Source organism: Hippocampus zosterae, chromosome 1 (genome assembly GCF_025434085.1).
Source record: "Hippocampus zosterae strain Florida chromosome 1, ASM2543408v3, whole genome shotgun sequence".
NCBI lineage: Eukaryota > Metazoa > Chordata > Actinopteri > Syngnathiformes > Syngnathidae > Hippocampus > Hippocampus zosterae.
The window spans coordinates 26,902,558-26,926,142 of NC_067451.1; the positions used below are offsets into that span (position 1 = coordinate 26,902,558).

Sequence of the window (23,585 nt, forward strand, 5' to 3'; positions counted from 1 at the left end):
ATGACGTCACTTTTGTCCCGTTTTTTTCCTTCCAAATTCGAGAACGACAATTCGAAAGCTGGGGCCTTTGAAGCCTTCAATGGCTCCTCCATGGACCGCACAAACCGTTGCAATTTTGGTCAGGCTTAATGTGAATTTTGAAGTCATGTGTAGAATAATCCATGTGTAGAATCATTTGAGTGACATCTCCCCTTTTTCCAAGTGAATCTTATTAAGTAAACGTCTAAAAATAATCAGGAACAGCAGCTGTCTTAAATATACATTTTCTTCTTCGAGCAGCAATAAATAGAAACCTTCACATTCACTCGTTTTTTTCACCACTCAGTAGAAGCCTCAGCTCCACACCTGTCAATGCCATTTTAAAGGCCACACGTAGAATTGCTCTTAAAAAAATCACAAAAAAGTTCAATATATGGTTCATTTATTCATACCCCCAACCCATCTATACACACACACACACACACACACACACGCACACACAGGCGCGCACACACGCACACTCGCACGCACGCACGCGCGCACATACACACGTACACACATACACTAGGGATGTGAATCTCAGCACTGAGGACGATTCGATACACATCACGATCCACTGCCAGCGATGCGATACTTAAACGATACATGGAATTTTCTGGCGATACGATGCGATACGTTTCACCGTCGTCACGATGCGATACGATTCGATACACATTAAGTTCAAATCAATGCGATCCGATACGATAGAATGCAATTTGTTGCGATATTGTGCAATTAAACATGATGCAAATAAGCAAAGAAAAAAAGCTTTTAAAAAGATGGAATTCAGTATGGTATTACAAAAAGGATACCACTTTATTCCTTATAAAGAGTAGAACTTGTAAAACAACTTATTTAAGCCCTTTCACAATTGGGTTTTGTGCAAAGAAAATGTAAACAATTTGGCACCTGAGACTCACAGCTGTTGCTATAGTGTAAACACAAACAGACTCTCACTGAGTGTCTTATATGAAATATTCATATATATATATATATATATATATATATGAAAGCAAGCCCAAGATGGCGCCCGAGTAGGCAGCCTTCGGCAAGTGCTCTTCAAGAGCCTTGCTTTTTTGTTCTTTTTTGCTGTTTTTGTCTTTTGTTTTGTCACATGTTGTTTGTTGTTTCATTGTGTGGACCTGATATGGACTGTTTTCAGCGCTTTTTGGCCACGACATTCGTCAAAGGAGCAGTATCTGTGCTTGGTGGTTGCGCCTTCTCGGCAGCACGCCTGTACCAGCACAGATTTTGATTGGGAGGAATGTCGGCGCCATTGACTGTCGGTGCTGGACAGACCTGGGGCGCTTGTGTTTTTTGCGCCAGTAATGGGCAGCATTTTTCACAACCCCGATTTGTTCAGTGGCTATGTCAGCGCTGTTGGACAGTTGGCGTTGGTGCGGCTGGATGGATGGCCGCTGAAGTTGAGGATGAGGAGAGAGGAGCGTTGGCGAAGAGCGCCGATGCATATTTGGAACCGTGAGTCGCCGCTTGGAGTTGAAATGGATTTCATTGGGACAGGAGAAGTGAACCAATCTCTTTTTTCGTCAATGGATGCTACAGCTTCTTGTTGACTTTGAAACTTAGCTTGTAGCCGACGTGTGCACATTTTGAGCATGACGTCTCTGATCCACTGGTTAAAGGACACTTTGATTCTCTCCTCTTTCATCTCAAACCGCTTCAAACAACAAAGCGTGTGACGGAAAAGTGGTTAGGACTGCACGACTGTCTGTGTTTTATGTTATGTGTTGTGTTTATTATTTTACCTTATGTTAACTGTTTTGTAAAGCGCTTTGTTACAGCTGCCGCTGTTGTGAAAGCGCTATATAAATCAGCATGTATTGTATTGTATATGAATCTATAGCGCAAGATGTCCACCCATCCACTGTAAGTGCAACTCTTTGCGCACTGTTCAGCGACACAGTAATCTCACTTCTCACTTTGTTGTACACATCGGGAATATGTTTGTAAGTGAACACAGACCTGTCTGGTATTTTATACCTGGGTTCCAAAACGTGCACGAGCGGTCTGAAACCCTCGTTGTCCACCACGCTAAGGCTGGAGGTCTTTGCATATGAAATAAGCAGTGACCTTAGTTCTAGCCATTGCGCGGACACAGTGAGTTGCAAGGGGACTCCCAAAATAAGAGGCAATTTTTTTCTGATCCTGACCTGGTTTACCAAGAGTTTCTCCGGTGTCCGACGAGGAACTGGGCGTGGAAGCGGGGGAGCGGGAGGGAAACTTGTCGGTGATCTGGTGCCATCGGTTTAAGTGGGTCTGCATATTTGTGGGGCTGCCGTTGTATGGCTTCTTAGTGCGACATTCCTTGCAAATTACGGAGGTTTTATCAAGCTTTCCGTCTTTCTTTTCGAAGCCGTAGTATTTCCAAACATAAGATTTGAATGTTGCGGCTGCATTAAATATAGTAGTTTCCTTGCTGCTGCGTGCGCTAACTTCCATAATATTTCGCTCGTTGTGTACTGGACTGTATGTGACGCACGGCTACCGTCCGTATTCAACACAAAACGCAAAGCAATGATGGTGCATTCATTGCGCCTAGGAAAGGGCAGATATGTGACGTTTAACATGAATAAAACGGCGATTGAATCGGATGTTACCGATACCCATCAATGCATCGTGATGAATCGCGATTTCACCGATACCCATCAATGCATCGTGATGAATCGCGATTTCACCCGTCAATCGCGCCGTACCCAGTGAATGAGCCGATGCACTCGGATCGCGGACGTGCGCATCGATGTATCGATTAATATCGATTATTTTCCACACCCTTAACATACACACACACATACACACACGCACTACACACACACATACACACACGCACACTCGCACGTACACGCACGCACGTGCGCACACATACACATACACACACACACACACACACACACACACACACACACACAAAAGCTGGTGCCAAATACGTGGTCTACGTTTCGAGAGGGTCGGCCTTCCTATGCAAGAATGGGAACATAATCAAGTACAATTCTGCAGGAGTTAAACAGGTCCATGCATTAGCCCAATGAGTGTTTAGTCCAGTTTTATTCACAAATTGAAAACAAAAGTTTCCAATTTTGCAGCAACTACACAAGGGTAAATGTAGTACAGGAAAAATACATGGCATGAAAGACATTACAACATGATTTCATTTTCATTCTGAGCTTCAGGTGTCTCGTCCTTGTGGTTTTCAACAGTATCGCTGCTCCCCAACATGAGAATCTGTGGCGACTCTTGGGTTTTCACCTTCAACATATCAATTCTCTCTAGAATCAGACCTTTTTCGATCAACAGGGAAGCCATGTAAGAGACCAACAAAGCGGAGATAAAATTGCACAGCATGCATGTTGTATTAACAGGTGCATGCTGCACATACACTCCGTTTTCACGTGTGCATCCTGGGAAGTAGAGGGTGACAGGTAACCCTAAAGACATTTCACTGCTCAGCAGTCGCAGCATCACACTGACCAAGAGACCCGCCATGGCACCGTAGCCATTGGAGATGTCGAAGAAGAGGGCGCAAATGAGCTGAGGGAACATAAAGACAGGTGATGCTGGAGCCAAGGACCCACAATGACACAATGCTGGCCTCGAGGAAGACGAGGGATGTGCCTGTGAGGCCAATAACCAGCGTCATGATCCGGGTCACCCACTGTACTTCCCTATCAGATGCCTGCAGAAATGTAAGATAGGGGCAATGAAATCCACCTGATATTTTTAACTTGAAAGAAACTGTGGCAAAATCTCTTACCGTTGTTCTTAAGATACTCTTATAAATCTTGGACACAAAGAGAGAGACTGCTGATAACATAAATGAGTCAATTGTTGACATCACAGCAGTTGTTGCAGAAATACCAACAATGGATATGAAACTTGGGGTGAGTTGCTGCAAAGCAATGGGCATGATCAGACTGATCTCCCCACATTCCAATGGAGACGGTGATCCATATTCCGTCTTATTCCAATCTATTGCAGAACAAAGTTGAACACTGAAAATGTGCACTAATTCGCAGTATGTGTTTTTGCTTCTGTACCTGTGGATGCTGCAACCGCTCCAATCAAGATCGATGGAATTGCAACGAGGATGACTATGGGAGCTGCAAAGAGGCTGACCAGTCTCGCTGTAGCTGAGGAAGACGATGACAGGATTCTCTGGTAGTAGTCTTGACAGGCCAAATTGGCGAAAATCTAAAATAGAAACCTTTAAATCAAGCATTTGCCTCCCTTCAACGTCCTCGAAATGTTGTACATTTAATGCAAAATGGCCAGTTGTCTCATGACTCGGCTCTGTTTTGAACTCTGTTTCAGGTGGAGTGGTGGGTGGTTCCTTCCAGCCAAGGACAACTGGCGATGCAGTCTCCTTACTGCCTCGCTGGTTTGAAGAGTTGCACACAGAGACAACCATTCACACTCACAATTACACCTAAGGACAAGTTAGAGTGCCCCGTTAATCTTTGAGGACTTGTGTGTACCAACAAAGTCCTTCTGCTCTTTCAACAATAACAAGCCATGTCTCACTGCCAATCTCGGGCAAATTAGAAAAGAGGTAGAAGCCGCCTTTAGAATTGGAGATAGGGCACTGTACAAGCACGTCCAAAACTAATTGACAAAGGAAATTAACATCGCTAAGAGAAGCTATGCAGAGAGGCTGTTTTCTGCTAACGACCCTGCATCTGGGTGGAACAGCCTGAAAGCAGTTACAAACGATATTGGCAGAAGGGACTCCAGATTTCTATAGATGGCCGGTGCCATGCATTATCTGGATTGTGTATCCTGAATCAGTGTAGACCTAAGACCACAGGAGCCTCGTGGGACGGCATAACAGCAACAACAGCATCCTGATCTCATCAACGGGACAACCCAGAGTTTCGACAATGCAGGGGTCCACAAAGCATTCGTTGGGGCCTGAATCTATGAGAGCCCTAATCTTGATTCTCTTTTGTCATTTAGCTAGCTCCTCTATCACTTTCCATTGGTGCTGGCATAGGGGACTGTCATTGGCTACCGAATGATAAGACAGCCTTGACTCGACCTGGCCCTTTGCAAACAGTCGCACTACCAGATGCGCCATGGAAGAAACTTGGCCTTGATATTGTTGGTGCATTTAATACAGCAGTTTCTGCCAGCAGAAATGCCATCAAGCTGACAGACTATTATTCTAAGTCGTCAGAACTTAAGTTTTCGCATACTGCCACTATGGTGGATGTTATCCACTTCATCTGTCTTCTGTAGTCATGGTAACCCAGAGAACATTGTTTCAGACAGTGGTACACAGTTTACGTCTGCGGATTTTGCCTCATTCCTTAACAACCCAGGTATCACCCATTGTAGAACATCAGTCTACCATTCATGTGCTAATTGGTGCTGTCGAGAGATTCCATCGTGCTTTGAGAAATGGTATTCAGACCACTATTCAACAGTCTCTACTGTGGAATGAAACTGTTATGGATTGGCTTCAGGTGTATCATGCGTGTGACACCACATGCTACGACTTCCACCTAGTCAGTTGACTTCCTTTATGGAAGGAAAATGGACACTAAATTAGATATTCTTTCTCTGCCTTTTGCCACGTCTTCACTGGAAGGATAAGGAAGACTCATCATGTCCTCAAAACTCATCCCAGATTCACTTTCCTTGAAACTGTGAGGAAGAGGATAGGTCCAAACACTTTCCTATTGAATGATGGGAAGTCAAGTCAACAGTATTTATAGAGCACTTTCAAACAGCCATCGCTGCATACAAAGTGCTGTACATGGAGCAGTTTAACATGCACAACAAACAGTAAGACAAATCGGTAATAAAGGCGGTAGAAAGCACCAAACAGTAAAACCAAGAACAATTCTAAGTCATGCTGAGTCGAATGCCAAAGAATACAAGTGAGTTTTGAGGAGGGATTTGAAGATGGGCAGCGAGGAGGCTTGCCGAATGTTCATGTGTTCAGACATTGTTTTGTAGGGAGAGCAATGGGCTCCCAAGGTTTTGTTACTAGCTAAAAAAAAATATACTGTATATCAGGGGTCACCAACCTTTTTGAAACCAAGAGCTACTTCTTGGGCACTGATTAATGTGAAGGGATACCAGTTTGATACACACTTAAATAATTTGCCAGAAATAGCCAATTTGCTCAATTTACCTTTAACTCTATGTTATTATTAATAATTAATGATATTTATCTTTGTGAAAACACTGATCATGTTAATGATTTCTCACAACAAATATATAGAAACAGATAAATGTCAATATGCAACACTTTATTTTTATATTTTTCAAACATTTGAAAATGATCACTTCTACAACAGTATTTTGAAATCACAATATCCCATTTTAACTAGCTAGCCACTAACATTTTTTAACAAATCATGAATTACTTTGCACCATGTTTGTACAAATAATAACTCATGTAAAATACAAAAATCAACTCTCAAATTTTTAAATAAATCATGTCACACTTTGAACTGGACACCAAATCTGTTATCTGTTTCTATGTCAATTAGTGGGAAGCCTGGCATTGCATGCTGTTAACCAGTGTGTTGTACTCTGGTGTGTAACTTGACACTGCAACTCTGAGTGAGTCTTGCAGATGTGCATCAGTGAGGCGTGTTCTGTGTTTGTTTTTGATGAAGTTCATGTCAGAAAAGGCTGATTCACAAAGATAAGTTGAACCAAACAGGCTTGCAACCTTCATAGCTGCTGCGCATACACCACTGTACTTTTCTGTGTCAAGAAGGCACCAAAAGTTTGGTGCAGCCTGATGGGCTTTGAGGTGGAGGTCATTTTGCAGTGTTACAATTTCAATCTCCACCTGTTCAGCATCCAGGCTGAATGTTGCACTTAACTGCTCAGCAATACATGATATGTCCACGTTCATGAAAGGGTTAGAAATGAACGACACACATGGCTCAAGCTGATCCAGGTCACAAAACCTGTTCTCAAACTCTTGACCAACTCTGTTTATGACCTGAGAGTACTTTTCTGCAACTTTGTCAAAAGCCTCAGATGCAGAAGCATTGTCTTTCAGCACCATCTGCACAGAGGGAAAGTGCAGCACTTTTTTTCTCTGTAAATGCACAGAGAAAAGGCTCATCTTAGCTTTAAATGCATTTAAAGCACTTATCATATCGGCAACAGTCTTACCTTTGCCTTGCAGCTCACAGTTCAAACTGTTCAGTTTCCCAGTAATGTCCGTTAAAAATGCAAGGTCAAGTATCCACTCAGTGTCCTCCAGCAGCACGGTGTCCTCACCCCTGGACTGCATGAACTCTTTGATTTCACCCAAAAGTGACAAAAAACGTTGCAAAATTCGTCCCCTGCTAAGCCATCGGATTTCTGTGTGCAGTAACAGGTCACCATATTCAGCTGACAGGTCCTCCAAAAGTACCTTGAATGTTCTGTGCTGTTTAGCTCTGGAGCGGATGCTGTTTATGATCTTCACGACGGGTGTCATTACGTGCTCAAAGCAGATCACTTTTGCACATAAGGCCTGCTGGTGTATGATGCAGTGGTACTGCAGAAAGTTTGGGAACTCTGGGTCAGCTTTACAGTGAGCAACGAATCCTGTGTGTCGGCCAATCATAGCAGGAGCTCCATCCGTAGTCACTGATACCAGCTTTTCCAGCGGCACCTTTTTTTCCACCAAAAACTCCTTCACTGCGTCATAAATGTCAACTCCTCTCGTAGTTGTCTTCAGGGGCAGTAGTGTCAGAAGTTCTTCTTTTGTGGAGAAATCATCAAACACCATCCGGATAAAGACCATCAGCTGAGCCGTACTGCTGCCGTCCACCGACTCGTCACACTGGATGCTGAATCACCGGCACCTCACCAGATCACGGTCCAGCTGGTCGGCCAAGTTCCAAGACATCATCGACACTCTTCTTACGATTGTAGTTGCCCCGAGTTGAACATTGGAGAGACTGGAGAGTACATCGGTTCCATACTTCTCGTCTTCAAGCACAGTTTTAGCAATTATCATCATTACTTCTTTGACAACATCCCCGTCTGTAAATGCCTTCTTTTTCTTAATCAAGAATTGCGTAGCTCTAAACGAGGCTTCGGTTGCTTTTTGGGAGTTTTTAACCGGTCTAGTGAATAAAGACTGCCGTTTGCACAAAGCAGCCTTTAACTCACGGGCTTTCTCTGCTCGCAGTGCGCTGCCCGGTGGGTAGTTAGCGTGGTAACTTGTGTGACACGTAGTGAAATGTCTCTCCACATTGTGCCGCTTTGCTACCGCCACAGTTGCCCCGCAAATGAGACACACGCAGGATCCTTTCACAGTGGTAAAAAAAAACTCTCCCTCCCATTCGTCGTGAAAATGATATGTTTTCTTTCTTTTTTCTGCCATTTTTTGGGGTAACGCTTCTCATAAGTTTCGTTGCGTCTGCTAGCTTGTTTGTATGAGCGCAACAAACGCTATGAACTATACTAGGTCAGAGTTCATTTATATTAAACACAAAAACCATTTTAAATTTTAAGTGTTTTTATATATATGTTGTCATTTGTAAGTTACATGCAAGTCTGATTTAAACAACAATAGCAAAAAAAATAAATAAATAAAAAATAGAGGCAGCTCACTGGTAAGTGCTGCTATTTGATCTATTTTTAGAACAGGCCTGCGGGCGACTCATCTAGTCCTTACGGGCGACCTGGTGCCCGCGGGCACCGCGTTGGTGACGTCTGCTGTATATATATTAGAGCTGTCAAACGATTAAAATATTTAATCAAATTAAAAATGCAACTGTCATAATTAAATCAAATGAAAAAAAATAATCGTGATTACTCACACATTTTTTATCGTTTCTGAATTTCCTTTTACATTTTTTGTCCTATTTTTCCCCATTTTAATGCTCTCATCAACTTGGAATCATGAATCAGTTTTCTATGTGCCAAATGCAAACATTTACTGAAATAACAATTTCAATTTTCAATTTTACATGAACATTTTTCACTTGGAGCAGTTGTACACACATAATCTCTCACACAATATTACTGTCCATCAACAACAGTGAAAAAAATATGTTGTCACAAAACAGCTGCTTTAACAGCTTTTTTAATGAAACCAAAACAGAGCAATATAACATTATAAAGTGCACATCTAAGGTAAACTAGTACTCAGCCTATAGTGGATTTAAACCATGGTTGCATACTTCGTTTTTCTCAAGTTTGCTTTGAACACAGCAGTCTGTTTCTGTATGTTTGTTGGAGAATAACGAGACTCCCGACACCAGTGTTCGTTATGTGCCGCCCGTACAAACAAGCGCAAGCACTTCCCCCGTGCTGCTCGGGCAAACCATTCTGAAAGAGGGGGGTTTCACTCCCCCTCACACAGTTAGGCTATGTTGATTATGTTGGTCCTTTTTGTCTCTCCACGGTTTTTGTGTCTACCTCATTTCGGATGACAAAACTGGAGACGTTTAATATTTGCTAGGTCGCTACAACAGCAGCGCACTGTCACTGTCAGACGAACACAGAGAAGCTCCACGCGCTCTATTTATATGGACACGGAACGCTGTAACCTTCCACACAAAATGGTTCCAAACAAGTAACAATCGCGTCAGTGGCATACATCGTATGCCTGTATGATACACAGAGAGAGAAGAACAGGTAACTTTGGTCAGTGGAGCAATCTGGCAACTTTTTAAAAGTAAACTCTCCATTCATAAACTCTTTAAGTATCCGTTTTCGGTGTCTCCGCTGCCATGGCTGGCAAAACAGGGGACGTGGACTTCTGCAGCGCTTCTCGTTTTGTTTCTGGTGTATTTATAGAGCACCGTAACATCCGCTTGTGACGTGTGCCGCGTTAATCTTGCGAGAAAAAAAAAAGAATCCCGTTAAAAGAACCAGGAAAAACTATACAATAACGAAAAGCGCTGACAAAAGGCAAGGAAGGTAGTCTAACCGAGAAAACTAACAAAATGTCCAGAATCCAATTAAGCAAAAGGGATGTGCAGGAGGGTTGTGGGGCGACTACTCCAACTCCCCTCCGTTCCGTTCTGGCGGGGCGAGCACTGGGCGCCTCACCTTCCGGTGAGACCCCACCTCCTTTACCGAAGCCTGGTGGGCATTTAACCGCGTCAGGGGCCCAAGAGCGCGTTCTCCCCTCGCGACCACTCGGCATCCCACCATGCAAGGCTGCAAGCGCTGTTCTTGTTGCTTCTTTTTCTTTTTCTTCTTCTTCTTCTTCTTAATTGGCAGGTGGCAGCTAACGTTTGCGGTGCATCACCACCTACTGCATCGGAGTGTAGCAATACTTTACTGTTGTATATTAAAGTACGTACGAGTGGGAAAACCCCAAAAAACACGAAAATTCAAAACTTGTACCTTCTTTCGCCGACGCCAGTCGACTTCAACATAATCTTACTTGACCACGTTTAATTTGTGTGCGCACTAGCGAGCGTGCACAAGAATTAGGACGTGCGTGTGCAAATGTGTGTGCGTGCACGCTCGCGCGTGTGTGTGTGTGTGTGTGTGTGTGTGTGTGATGAATGGAATTCCGCATCGGTGTGCAATTGTAAAACAAGGATCCAAAACATCTGAAACTGCATTTAAGGGTGGCTCAATACTGGCTGGCCATATACGGGCTCGAGTTGTAAATTGATTTCTGGCCCAAATACTTCACTCCACAGCTGGCCCTCATCTGGTTTGCAAGAGTCAAGCCAGTGCCTCCTTTGCCACTCCTGGGCCGTGTTCGGCCCACATGCATTATGCCAGTGCCAACACAAGGCCAGCTGTGCCAGCTTCATGCCGAATCCGGGCCAGATGCCTTTGCTGACTGGGAAGCCCAGCTCGTGAAAAACAACCCCATACCATCAGCCCCCTTCCACCAAACGTCACAATTAGCAGTCAACGTAGCGTGATTCATCTCTGCACACTGTTCTTGAGCCAATCTTAAATTTGGAGGTCTGTGGTGATTGAATGAGCAGAAAGAATTTGCGGAAGTGAAACAAGCATATGACAAGAAAGAAAATGACAAGAAATAATAATCCACAAGAACATACAGTATTTGCAACAGTGAGAACAGCAAGAGCAAGTGTGAATAGTTTTATTCAAAAATTGAAAACACAACTTTGCCAAGATTTCGAGCAACTATATGACCATAGAACACCAAAAATAGCCCCCCAAAAATCTGATTTAGCCAAGTTGATTTGTTCACTCATTGCCACATGACTCATCCAACATGATTTCATTTTCATTCTGAGCTTCAGGTGTCTCATCTTTGTGGTTTCCAACAGTATCATTGCTTGCTAACATGAGAATCTGTGGTGACTCTCGGGTTTTCACTGTCAATATGTCAAATCTCTGTGGAATCAAACCTTTTTCGAACAACAGTGAAGCCAGGTAAGAGACCAACAAAGTGGAGATAAAATTACACAGCATGCATATTGTATTAACGGGTGCATGCTGCACATACACTCCGTTTTCAAGTGTGCATCCTGGGAAGTGGAGGGCGACAGGTAACCCTAATGACGTCTCGCCACTCAGCAGTCGCAGCACCATACTGAGCAAGAGACCCGCCATGGCACCGTAGCCATTGGAGATTTTGAAGAATAGGACGCAAATGAGCTGAGGGAACATAAAGACATAGGTGATGCTGGAGCCGAGGACCCACAATGACATAATGCTGGCCTCGAGGAAGACGAGGGATGTGCCTGTGAGACCAATAACCAGCGTCATGATCCGGATCATCCACTGTACTTCCCTATCAGATGCCTGCAGAGATGTAAGATATGGGCAATGAAATCCACCTGATATTTTTACCCTGAAGGAACCTGTGGCAAACTCTCTTACCTTTGTTCTTAAGATATTCTTATAAATGTTGGACACAAAGAGAGAGACTGCTGCCAGTAGAAGTGAGTCAATTGTTGACATCACAGCAGCAGTTGTTGCAGAAATACCAACAATGGATATGAAACTTGGGGTGAGTTGCTGCAAAGCAATGGGCATGATCAGACTGGTCTCCCCACGTTCCAATGGAGACGGTGATCCATACTCCGTCTTATTCCAATCTATTGCAAGACAAATTTGGAACACTGAAAATGTGCACTAATTCGCAGTACGCGTTTCCGCTTCTGTACCCGTGGATGCTGCAACCGCTCCAATCAAGATCGATGGGATTGAAAAGAGGACGACGATGGGAGCAGCCAGGAAGTTGAACAGTCTCGCTGTGGCTGAGGAAGATGCTGACAGGACCCTCTGGTAGTAGTCTTGACAAGCCAAGTTTCCAAAAATCTAAAATAAAAAAGTCTCATCTGCACATGCTTGCCTGCCACCAGTCAAAATGTGGCATGTAATACAGTCGAAATAATAAGCCAACACACCAGTTTTTTTGTGAAACAAAGAAATGAGACGAAAAAAATAAAAACCAAATAGATGTCAGAATGAACAAATAAAACACTTAAGTACTCTGTCACAGTTAAAATTTTGGGTTTAATAAAAAATATAAATGTGGAATTGGTGTTACCTGTCAGTTTTACCTCCAACTAACATGATTTATTAAGCATTCGATTGTGTGTGGGTGTCTTAATTTCAAATAATTCCGTTGGATTGATTACACACTGTAGAGTATGCTTTCAGTTGTTTAACCTGAAAGTTTTTCCTTTATGTGTAATGTTCCAGAATAATCCGGAATGGCGGCGGATCCCACAAATGGTGACTGAGACGAAATAATCTTACGGGAAAAAAATCTGATTTTAGGACTTAGTCCGTGGCAGAAAATGCTACGCAAAACACGCATCATTACAGCCGCTCAAGGCAGCTATAATACAAAATTGGATTGAGTAGTCCGCCTCAGACTAACTACACTGCGCGTGTAGTCCTCCGGCTTCTTTCCTTTTGACCGGATGGTGAAACACATGATGCAATTCAGTTCTGAAGTCAGAGAAGGATGACCGGATTTCCGGTCGTGCATTGCTCACACCCAAACCCCAAGAAGCAGCCTGGCCAGTCAAGAGACTCATAATAAAGGCAACCTTAGAACTGTCATGTGAGTCGCTGGGTGGTTGCTGGTCAAAACTTAAAGCACACTGGTGTATAAGCCCGGGTCCACCAGCAGATAGGGTAGATTGGGTCCCCGGGGTATGACCGGGGGTGGGCACTTTCCGATGAAAGGATCTGAGGGTGATGTCTCTCGGGTACTTGTGAGGATAAGCGAATTAGAAAACGGATGGATGGAACTCAATCGAGTTGTACAGATGATAGGTCACATGAATTAAGGAAACGTTTGTAAATCATTTCCTGGATCTTGATCTCATTTTTTGCGTCACAAAATGCTGGCATTTGAACATGGGATGTGTCGACATTTTATGTATATTCACTGGAGTTGCAAATACAACGCTCTCACCAACAACAAAATATGATCAATCCAAGTCCATATTTTGTCTGAGTCAACGGAACTGATCCATGGGGCCTGGTAGGTGAAGTTTAAAGCGGTCGAAGAGATGTCATCTGAATAGGGGTTCGTGAGCAGGAAAGGGACGCAGATCCACTGCAAAGAGTACGAATATGAAACACAAATGTTTGTAGAATTGTATGATGTCAGCTACTCACCATTCCAACAAACATGAGGGTCAGTTGAACGATATCTGTGTAGGCTACAGAAATGAGCCCACCCAGCAATGTGTAGATGATGGAGACTGTTGCCGAAATCCAGATACAGTGTGTGTATGGTAAATCCAGGATCACGCTCATCGATGCGCCTAAAAGTGACAAATGTACCAAACATACACAGAGGATGTATTCACAAACGTGCTTTCCAAAAAACGACATGAAAAGATCAAAATTGCTCATAGTCGCATCATGTAGGTTGAGGCATGCGTATTATGAACAGAAAAATTATTCCCCTAATTTTTCCACTTTATTTCATTCATTTTTGTCAGTAAAAATCAATAAGTCCAAACCACATTTTTTAGACTGTGTTGTTCTGAGCCTGTTAAAAAGTACCATCGATGACACAGCAACTTACACATATTATGGACACAAGGACATGCTACAAAATATTTGCAGGAAAGTCTTTTTGAACTATTGGGGTGTTTATGTGTCCTTTCCTGGTCGCAGAAGACCACCACTTACCAGGAATTGAAATGAAAGGGAAGCACACATTTTCCGAGCTGCTTTTTGTTTTGTTTCATTTTCCCACATTTCTGCCTGTACAAATGTTCAGTATGTGTTCAAAGAAATGAACTAAGTTATTAGACAATACTTCATAACACTTGTACTTACCCAAGCCCATGAGAGTTGACGGCAGCCAGACCAGATCAGTCAACATCAGTGCAACAGAAAACACTCCGCTGATTACCTTTCCATATTTGTCATGAAATGGGTCCATCATTGTCACATATTTTCTGTCTCTCATTGGCTTGGCGAGGAAAATTCCCCCTTTCGACACACAGAATTGGGATTTCTTTTTATTTATTTATTTTTTACGAGACAACCAAGTCAAATTCAACTATTCTCCTTTACATGATTTGGTATCCAAACAGTGTACACTCTTGTTTGAGGAAAAAGTATGACTCAAATCAAATTAATTGCCACAGCTTACCTATTATAAAAGAAGAGCTGATTGTAATTGGCATGACAGCCCAGGCCAGGCCGAAGTCTGGAATGTAAACAATCTCAGCCAGCCCAACAACGAATCCTCCGCCAGTGAACGTTGCTGGAGGACACAACATGTACAGTACAGTCATGAATTGTACTTAAAAAAAAAGCCTTCCCCAAAGCAACACAAAACACTTGGGCATGTATAATTTCTGAAAGACTTAAGTCAAGGGTCAGCAACCTTTTTAAAGCTGAGAGCTACTTCTTGGTAAGTGATTTATGTGAAAGGCTACCAGTCTGATATGCACTCTAGTCAGAGGGGGTACATGCAGAGAATGTGGGCTAAATGGTTACTTCGAAACCCACAGTCATGGTTGACCACGAAACAACTAGTAGCTCAGTGTTCCAACATCCACAAATGGCAACTGCTGTCACAACTTGAGATTGATGAGGTACAACGCAGGTTCCATGGTGAAGGGCCCCAGGCTGCCAGATCAGAGGAGGAGGTCATACCAGAGATTGGGAGGCAACCCCCAATGCATGCAGATGATGAGATTGGGAGGCCAGCACCAATGAATGAAATGCTGAGCGAGGCAGCAACTGACCTGAAAGCTAGGATCATGGCGAGAATTAAAGCTGGGCAACCTAGAAACTGATTACAACACCTATGTGAAGTACCACCTGAAAGTCTCATGGCGAGAATTAAAGCTGGGCAACCTAGAAACTGATTACAACACCTATGTGAAGTACCACCTGAAAGCTAGGATCATGGCGAGAATTAAAGCTGGGCAACCTAGAAACTGATTAGAACACCTATGTGAAGTACCACCTGAAAGTCTCATGGAAAGTGTGAATGCAGCACTGAGGGCGATCCCCAGCGTAACGATCACGGAAACCAATGAGCTGATATACGCTTCAGCATCAGTGATCCTAGAGATACTTGGCTATAAGAGCAACCATGGGAGCATTGAGATACGTTACCCACCATGGAAAAGACGGATGGAGTCTAAGATCAAGGCGGCTCGGAAAGATGTGAGTAAATTGACGGAGGCCCAGAGAGATGTGATGAAAAGGCCGATACCCGAGAGGTACATCCAGATGACCAGACCTGAAGCACTGGAAACTGCCAAACAAAGGCTCCAAGCCTTGTCCAGCCGCATAAGTACACGGACGCGGTACACGAAAGAGAATGAGACCAGACGAAAAAACAGGTTGTTCGCAACACAACCTGCGAAAGTGTACACTCAGTGGCGGAGCCAGCTTGTCAGCGCAGACTTTCAGGCAGGAGGGGGACACTTTGTCGGGCCCCGGAGCTTTCTTGATCTTTTGCTGCTTGAAGAGCCGTCTCACGTCCTGTTCGTGGATCTGTAGTGGAGAAAAAGAGGGTGTGGGGGTAGGTAGAGTGGTTTCTGGTAGAGGTGGGTGTATGTGGGAAATGGGGGTGTCCTTTTCAAATCGGCAGAAAAACATGTTTAGTTCATTAGCAAGACCCTTATTGTTCACTGTTTGGGGGGATGGCATTCTATAGTTAGTGATTGCTTTCCGGCCATTCCATACAGATGCAGAGTCGTTAGCAGAGAACTGGTTTTTCAGCCTCTCTGCATAGCTTCTCTTTGCGATGTTAATTTCCTTTGTCAATTGGTTTCGGGCATGTTTGTACAGTGCCCGATCTCCACTTCTAAATGCGGCCTCTTTCTCTTTCCTGAGTTGCCCGAGTTTGGGAGTAAACCATGCCTTGTTATTGTTGAAGGAGCGGAAGGACTTCGTTGGTACACACATGTCCACACAGAAATTGATGTATGATGTTACAGTGTCTGTGTATTCATCCAGTGTGCCCGTTGAAGTTTCAAAGACGCCCCAATCAGTGCAGTCTAAGCATTCTTGTAGAGCTAGCTTTGCTTCATCTGTCCATTTTTTCACAGTCTTAACAACCGGTTTAACACTTTTGAGTTTCTGTCTGTATGTAGGTATTAAGTGGATTAAATTGTGGTCAGAAAGACCCAATGCTGCACGGGCGACCGATCGGTATGCATTTTTGATTGTTGTATAGCAGTGGTCTAGAATGTTGCCTTCTCTGGTGAAACAATCGATGTGCTGCTTATATCTGGGAAGTTCACGGTTAAGATGTGCTCTATTAAAATCGCCCAAAATGATCAGGGGTGACTCTGGGTATTTTAGTTCGAGTTTGTTTACTTGTTCGGCTAGCGTTTGTATCGCCGTGTTAGCGTTAGCTTGTGGCGCAATGTAAACACCGACTAGTAAAAAGGAGGTGAACTCACGTGGCGAGTAGAATGGCTTGCAGTTTAAAGACAGCGACTCCAGGTCCGGGCTGCAGTGTGCGTCGAGCTTCGTGGCATCAGTGCACCATTCTTCGTTGATATAGAAGCAAATCCCACCATCTTTCGATTTCCCTGATAGCTCCGTGTCGCGGTCGGCTCGGAGAAGGCGGAAGCCTGGTAGATGTAGCGCGGGATCTGGATGGCGGTCACTGAGCCAGGTTTCAGTGAAGCAGAGCGCAGCAGAACGTGCAAATGTTTTGTTGGTCTTTGTGAGGAGAAGAAGTTCATCCATCTTGTTTGGCAGAGATCGTAGATTAGCAAGATGGATCGATGGGAGCGGGGTTCGAAATCCGCGCTGCCGGAGCTTGACAAGCACGCCGGCTCGGTTCCCCCTCCTCCGGCGGCGTTTCCATGCTCCGTACAGCGCAGCCGCTCCGCTCGCGATTAGCTCCGAAAAACCTTGTGGATTTTCGTGTGCTGGTGAAAAAAGACCGAGCGTAGACTCCCCAATGCGCAGCAACTTTTCCCTCGTGTAAGTAAGCCGCTCAGGGTCACCAAAAACAAACGAAAATGACAAAAACAGGGATAATACTAGGGAGCGTGTGACCGAGGCTGCCATACCTGTCGGCGCCTGATGACGAAGAACTCGTGGACTGGGCATTGTTCAGGCCACTTCCACGTAAAACATCATCGAACACCATTTGCACCCCTCCCCTTCTCCCCGCTTCATCACATCATTGACAAAGTCCTGCGGCGACGGGGCAGGTGGGCGACGGGGGCAGGTTATGACAGACTGGAAGCCTTCAGCACACCCCCTGCACGTGGGCGGCTCGGGTCGGCGTCGTTGAGTTGCTGGAAAAATGGGGCAGCGGCGCTCTCCGGTGAGCATCTGAGTGACGAGGCAGCCCTTTTCAGGGTCCGCACTGCCTCCCTCACTCCGAGGAAGGGTCTAGAAAATGTGACCTAGAAAAATGTCTGCCCCAAGACTAAACCCGGGACGGGTAGCCGCACCCGTCGGGAGTCCCCTTTTTAGCAGCCGCAACAACAGGGAAAGTTCACATACCTCTCTCAAGGTAGCAACCTGGAACGTACGTACGCTCCTGGACAACGAAGATCGACCCTCCAGAAAAACCGCACTGGTAGCAGAAGAACTGCGCCGGTATAACATTGACATCGCGGCTCTGAGTGAGACCCGCTTCCATGAGGAAGGCTCTCTGTCGGAGCCTGGAGGTGGCTACACCTTCTTCTGGAAGGGTCTCCCCAATGACAACAGAAGACTATATGGGGTCGGCTTTGCTGTGAAGCAGAGCCTACTAAGATCAATCCCAACGTCTCCAATCGGCGTCTCCGAACGCCTTATGAGATGGCGAATTCCACTGGCCCACGGACGCTTTGTCACCCTCCTTAGTGTATACGCCCCAACCCTCACATCCGACGAGGCTTCCAAGGACGCTTTTTATCTACTGCTGAGCTAACAGCTGAGTAACATCGACCCGAGGGACTCCATCCTCCTACTCGGGGATTTCAACGCCAGAGTTGCCAAAGACTGGATGACCTGGAACAGAGTCATCGGCAAACACGGCATCAGTTCATGCAACCCAAATGGAGAACGCCTACTAACTTTATGCACGGAGCATGAGCTAGGAATAACAAACACCATGTTCCAGCTCCGCGACATGCACAAGACCACCTGGATGCATCCTTGTTCCCGTCACTGGCATCTGCTTGACTATGTCATCGTCCGTCAAGTGGACCGGAAATTTGTCTCCCTCACGCGGGTCATGCGTGGAGCGGAAGCATCCACTGACCATCGGCTGGTTGTGAGCTCACTACGCATCCGCGTCCGTCCACCGGCAAGAAGAACTCCAGCTGTACCAAAAATAAACATCAACAAGATCTTCGACCCAGGGTACAGAAACGAGTATCAGGGAGCAATTGCTCAATGGCTCCAACAACGAGACGACAGCAGTGACCCAGCATCAAACGAAGACCAGAGCCTCTCCAAACGATGGGAGAACACCAGCAAAGGGATCCTCACAACAGCACGAGAGGTTCTTGGCGTAACTAGTCGCAAACATCGCGACTGGTTCTGCGAGAACAACACTCTTAAAGAAGAAAAACGAAGCACACGACCATGCATTGCGTTCGGGTTCCCCGCAGGCATGGAATAATTTCCGCACGCAACGCGCAGAGGCCCAGCGGCAATTAAGAACGCTGGAGAACACCTGGTGGACCGCCTACGCAAATCAGCTACAACTGCACACCGACCAAAATCAGCTTCACCAATTCTATGACGGTCTGAAAGCTGTCTGCGGCCCAATAAAGGGTTCTGTAAGCCCCGTGCGATCAGCCGACGGCGATCAACTACTCATTGACCGCCCTTCTATACTCGCAAGGTGGGCTGAGTACTCTCGGGAACTCTTAAACAGGATCAACCCATCCGATCCCACGATTCTCGACGATATCCCTCCCCTCCCGCAGAGAGAAGAACTAAGCACACCACCGACGCTGGAAGAAACAAAATCTGCTCTCCATGGCCTGAAGAACAACAAAGCCTCTGGTCCAGACGGGATTCCTGCCGAGCTATTGAAGTTTGGCGGGCAAGCCCTCCTGGACGATATCCACGGTTTCCTGCGGGAATGTTGGGAGGGGGAAGACGTGCCACAAGCTTGGAAAGATTCTAACATCATCTATATATACAAGCGTAAAGGCGACCAAACAGCATGCGGAAATAGCAGAGGCATTTCTCTACTGGCAACGGCAGGGAAAGTCCTTGCCCGCATTATGCTCTTCAGACTTCTTTCCACCATAGTCGATGACGTGCTCCCAGAATCACAGTGCGGCTTTCGCAGAGACCGCTGCACTGCAGACATGATCTTCGTCTTGCGCCAGCTACAAGAAAAATGTAGAGAACAACATCGGAACCTCTACATCGCCTTCATAGATCTAGCTAAAGCTTTCGATACAATCTGCAGGGAGCTCCTATGGGGTGTGCTGGGACGCATTAGTTGCCCCCCAAAATTAGTTGCGGTGTTAAAGGCCTTTCACCATGGTATGCAAGGCCGGGTGGTGTGTGGAAGTGAAAAGTCCGACCCTTTCCCAGTAGCTGTGGGGGTCAAACAGGGATGTGTCCTTGCACCCATCCTGTTCAACATCTACCTTGCTGTCAATACCGACAACAATACCGACCCAATACGAGACGGTATCTCGATCAATTACCGTCTCTATGGCAGCCTTTTTAACCTAAGAAGATTGAAAGCCAGAACGAAGATCAGTAACACGTCTGTGCTGGACTTGCAGTATGCCGATGACGCTGCAATGCTGAGTCACACGCCACCAGGACTGCAGCTGTCCCTTGACGTCCTCACGGACACGTATACCCGCACTGGCCTCGTCCTAAATGCAACAAAGACCGAGATTTTGCAGCAGACCACCGACGCTGACCCCTTTATCTTCCACTCCGGGGAAAATGCTCTGAAGAACACTGGCGACTTCGTCTACCTTGGCTCATCTGTCAACACAAAGCTCGATCTCACACCCGAGATCCAAAGGCGGATCGGGTCGGCAGCTGCAGCATTTGGATGGCTGTCTAAGCGATGCTTCCTCAACAAGAACTTAACTCTTACCACAAAAACTAAGGTCTTTAACGATGTGTGTGTGTGTCTGTCCTACTCTATGGTTCAGAAGCATGGGTGCCCTATGCTAATCATCTTAAGCAACTGGAGCGCTTCTACATGAACTGCCTAATGAAAATCCTGGGCATTCTATGGTGGGACAGAATTCCGCACACGGACGTCAGAAGCAGACTGCAAGTCCCACCGGTAACGACTCTCCTCCTCCAGCGTCAATTGAGATGGCTCGGCCACATTGTTAGCATGCCACCGGACAGACTCCCGAAGAAGGTGCTGTACGGTGAATTAAGTACGGGGGAGAGGAGCAGCGGCGGGCAGCTGAAGCGTTTTAAAGACAGCATAAAGGTCACTCTCAAGAAGTTCGCCATCGATCCGACCAACATGGAGGAAGCGGCATCGGATCGGGTGGAGTGGCGACGACGCACCCTGGAGGGCGCAGCGCATCACGACGCCTCATACAACCTGGCGGCCCTGCAGCGCAGGGAGAAGCGACATGCCGGACCGGTTATGGACGGCCACTATCGCTGCGACCTTTGCGGGCGCGGCTGCGCTACTCTGGCGGGTCTGAGGGCGCACCAACATGCGCATCAGCGGCGTCAACAGCGCGGGGATCGAAGCTATGGGGGAGCGCAACGTCGTCTTCGGCTACGAAGGACTGGAATAAGCAAGTAAGCAAGCAAGCAACAGAGGCTGTTAACAATTCACCTAGTTGGATGGTATTTTCATCAAATGGATCTGCATTATATGCTTGAACATAATCCTCATAAAGTTCCTTGCTTTGATCTGCATCCTCTTGGGATGTGTCTCCTGTAAACCTTCCAGACAAGCTTTTGGAAGTGTTCATAGTTCTCTTCTTGCGCTGCAATGGTGGAGATCCTGGAATCTAGTTCAAGGGTGAGGTCTTCCCATTTTGCCTTTCTAAAGTTAAATCTGGGTGTTGATTTGGAGTCAAGAGGCCTGATGACTGGCCTCACATTCAAAGTGATGGGTCTATGTTGTGATCTGGGGATTGGGTCGTTGACAAAATTTGTGTAGATGTTAGAGGACACAAATGCCAGATCAGGGTTATAGCCTCTTTTCCATCTGGCACTCATAAGATAAGATAAGATAAGATATCCTTTATTCGTCCCACACTGGGGAAATTTACAGCCTCCAGCAGCAAGAATGTATGTAGAAAGAAGAAAGAAGAAAGAAAAAAACAACAAACATCTTTCAATTAAATGCAATATGAACACAAAATGGATAAATCGCAGTACTATTTACAATTTTCCTTCACATCATTTAATTATTATTATTATTATGATTGTTATTTTTTATTCATCAGCCTGACAGCAGTCGGTAGGAACGAGCGTCGGTATCTCTCCTTCTTGCAGTGCGGGTGTAACAGTCTCTGGCTGAAGGAGCTACCAAGTGCTGTCATGAAGGATGGTTTATCTTTAGCATTATGTAAGATTGTCAGATTGTTATTTAATGCCCATTCTTCAACGACCTCTCCATTCTTATCATTTTGGGCGTAGCCCCAGATGGTGTTATGGCTGTTGAAATCACCAATAGCAACTAGGGCCTTGTTTCTTTGGCTGACGGTTCTGGGCCACATGAATGGTGTTAATGGTGGTTTGTAAACTGACACAATGGTGATATGTGTCGTTTCTACTTCAAGTATTTCCATCCCTTCTTCGGAGAGATCCCTGCTGTTTAGGATGTTCGATGGATCTCGTGTGTAGATGGCACTTCCATGAACAGGGCTAGCGTGGTGGACGACTAGGTGCATGCCTGGGATTTTAGGTGGTATTGAGTCCTTGTGGGTCTCTTGTAGGCATAATATGTCAGCTTTGAGGTTGGAGAGAATTTCGGCTTTTGTTGATGAAATTCCTTCAGCATTGAAAGTGACTATCTTGAAGTTTGGCATAATTGGGGCCGATGGTTTATCCTTTTACCACCCCAATTATTTAGTACTGTGCGTGGTGTAGAGATTGATCTCCCCCGTGGGTTTGGGAGATTAACAGGGTCGCCGGTACTTGTAGGTACACGCGTGAAGGCTCTCTACTTGACCCCATGTACTTACTTGAACACATAACTGCAGGGTGTAAGATGTTGGCAGGGAAAACCTACATGGAACGCCATAACCAGGTGGCTGGCATAGTCTACAGAAACATCTGTGCGTAGTATGGACTGGAAACCCCAAGGTCAAAATGGGAAACACCTCCAAAGGGTCCGACTTTGCCCAGACATGCTCTGAATCTATAAGTTCATCCATGAAGTCGATGGGTCAATAATAATAATAATAATAATAATAATAATACATTTATTTGTGGGCGCCTTTCTAGAAACTCAAGGACATCTTACAACAAGCAGTTAAAATCACGAATACAACTCAACTGAGAACCACACCAAACCTTTTATATGCACCCCTATCCAGAAAGTATCTATCTTTCAATAATTTATTCCACAGGCTACTTTTTTGTGGGATTCAGCTTTTAAACTCTGGGCATCCCTACCATAATAGACGATACGATTCATACCAAATAAAAATAAAACAAAACTTTTACAATCACAAGCACTGAGATGAGACACCTTGTCATATAGTGTACCTGTCATGGTAAAAACTCCCACCGCCAGACGTATCCCTCGATTTCCCAGCAGTGCAACGTCCATCTGATTTGCCTGCTCGTTCTTGCGCAACCGCTTGGCCTTGATGGCGGCCCAGATGCCGGTGCCCAGCACCAGCAGATAGAAAAGCACCATCATTGCAACGCCTGGGATGTTCACACTCATCTTGCTCAAGGAAAGTGAGGCATTGAGAATCTTTTGCGTGCGATTTACTTGAGGCACAAGAGCAGAGTACAATTCAGATTGCCAGGCACAACAGGTTTCATTGCAAATAGCAATTTCTGCCCACAAGTTAAAGCAAATGTTTTCAATTTGGCACCTATTTCCAATATTAGATCATGTTGACTCAGAGTGAGTACACTGTTATTACGCAGTTCCAGCAAAAACAATATTCCAGAGAAATTTCCATGATTATCCACAGCACTTTCTGTTTACAGTGCTAAGATAAAGACCACAGGTTCACTGTTTACCATCCTGGTTTTAGGCTGTAATTGCCTTTTTT

The 23,585-nt window shown here is 45.3% G+C and overlaps 1 protein-coding gene across 1 annotated transcript; it reads right to left on the minus strand.

Annotated features, from left to right (window-relative positions):
* Positions 1–3,070: 3,070 nt before the first annotated feature.
* Positions 3,071–23,573, minus strand: LOC127606509 (high-affinity choline transporter 1-like). The gene is given in 9 exon segments (XM_052074929.1): positions 3,071–3,583; positions 3,585–3,709; positions 3,788–4,002; positions 4,071–4,224; positions 13,370–13,513; positions 13,576–13,724; positions 14,248–14,403; positions 14,567–14,680; positions 23,065–23,573. Coding segments are annotated over 9 exon segments (1,653 nt in total). The 5' UTR covers positions 23,249–23,573; the 3' UTR covers positions 3,071–3,171.
* Positions 23,574–23,585: the final 12 nt, after the last annotated feature.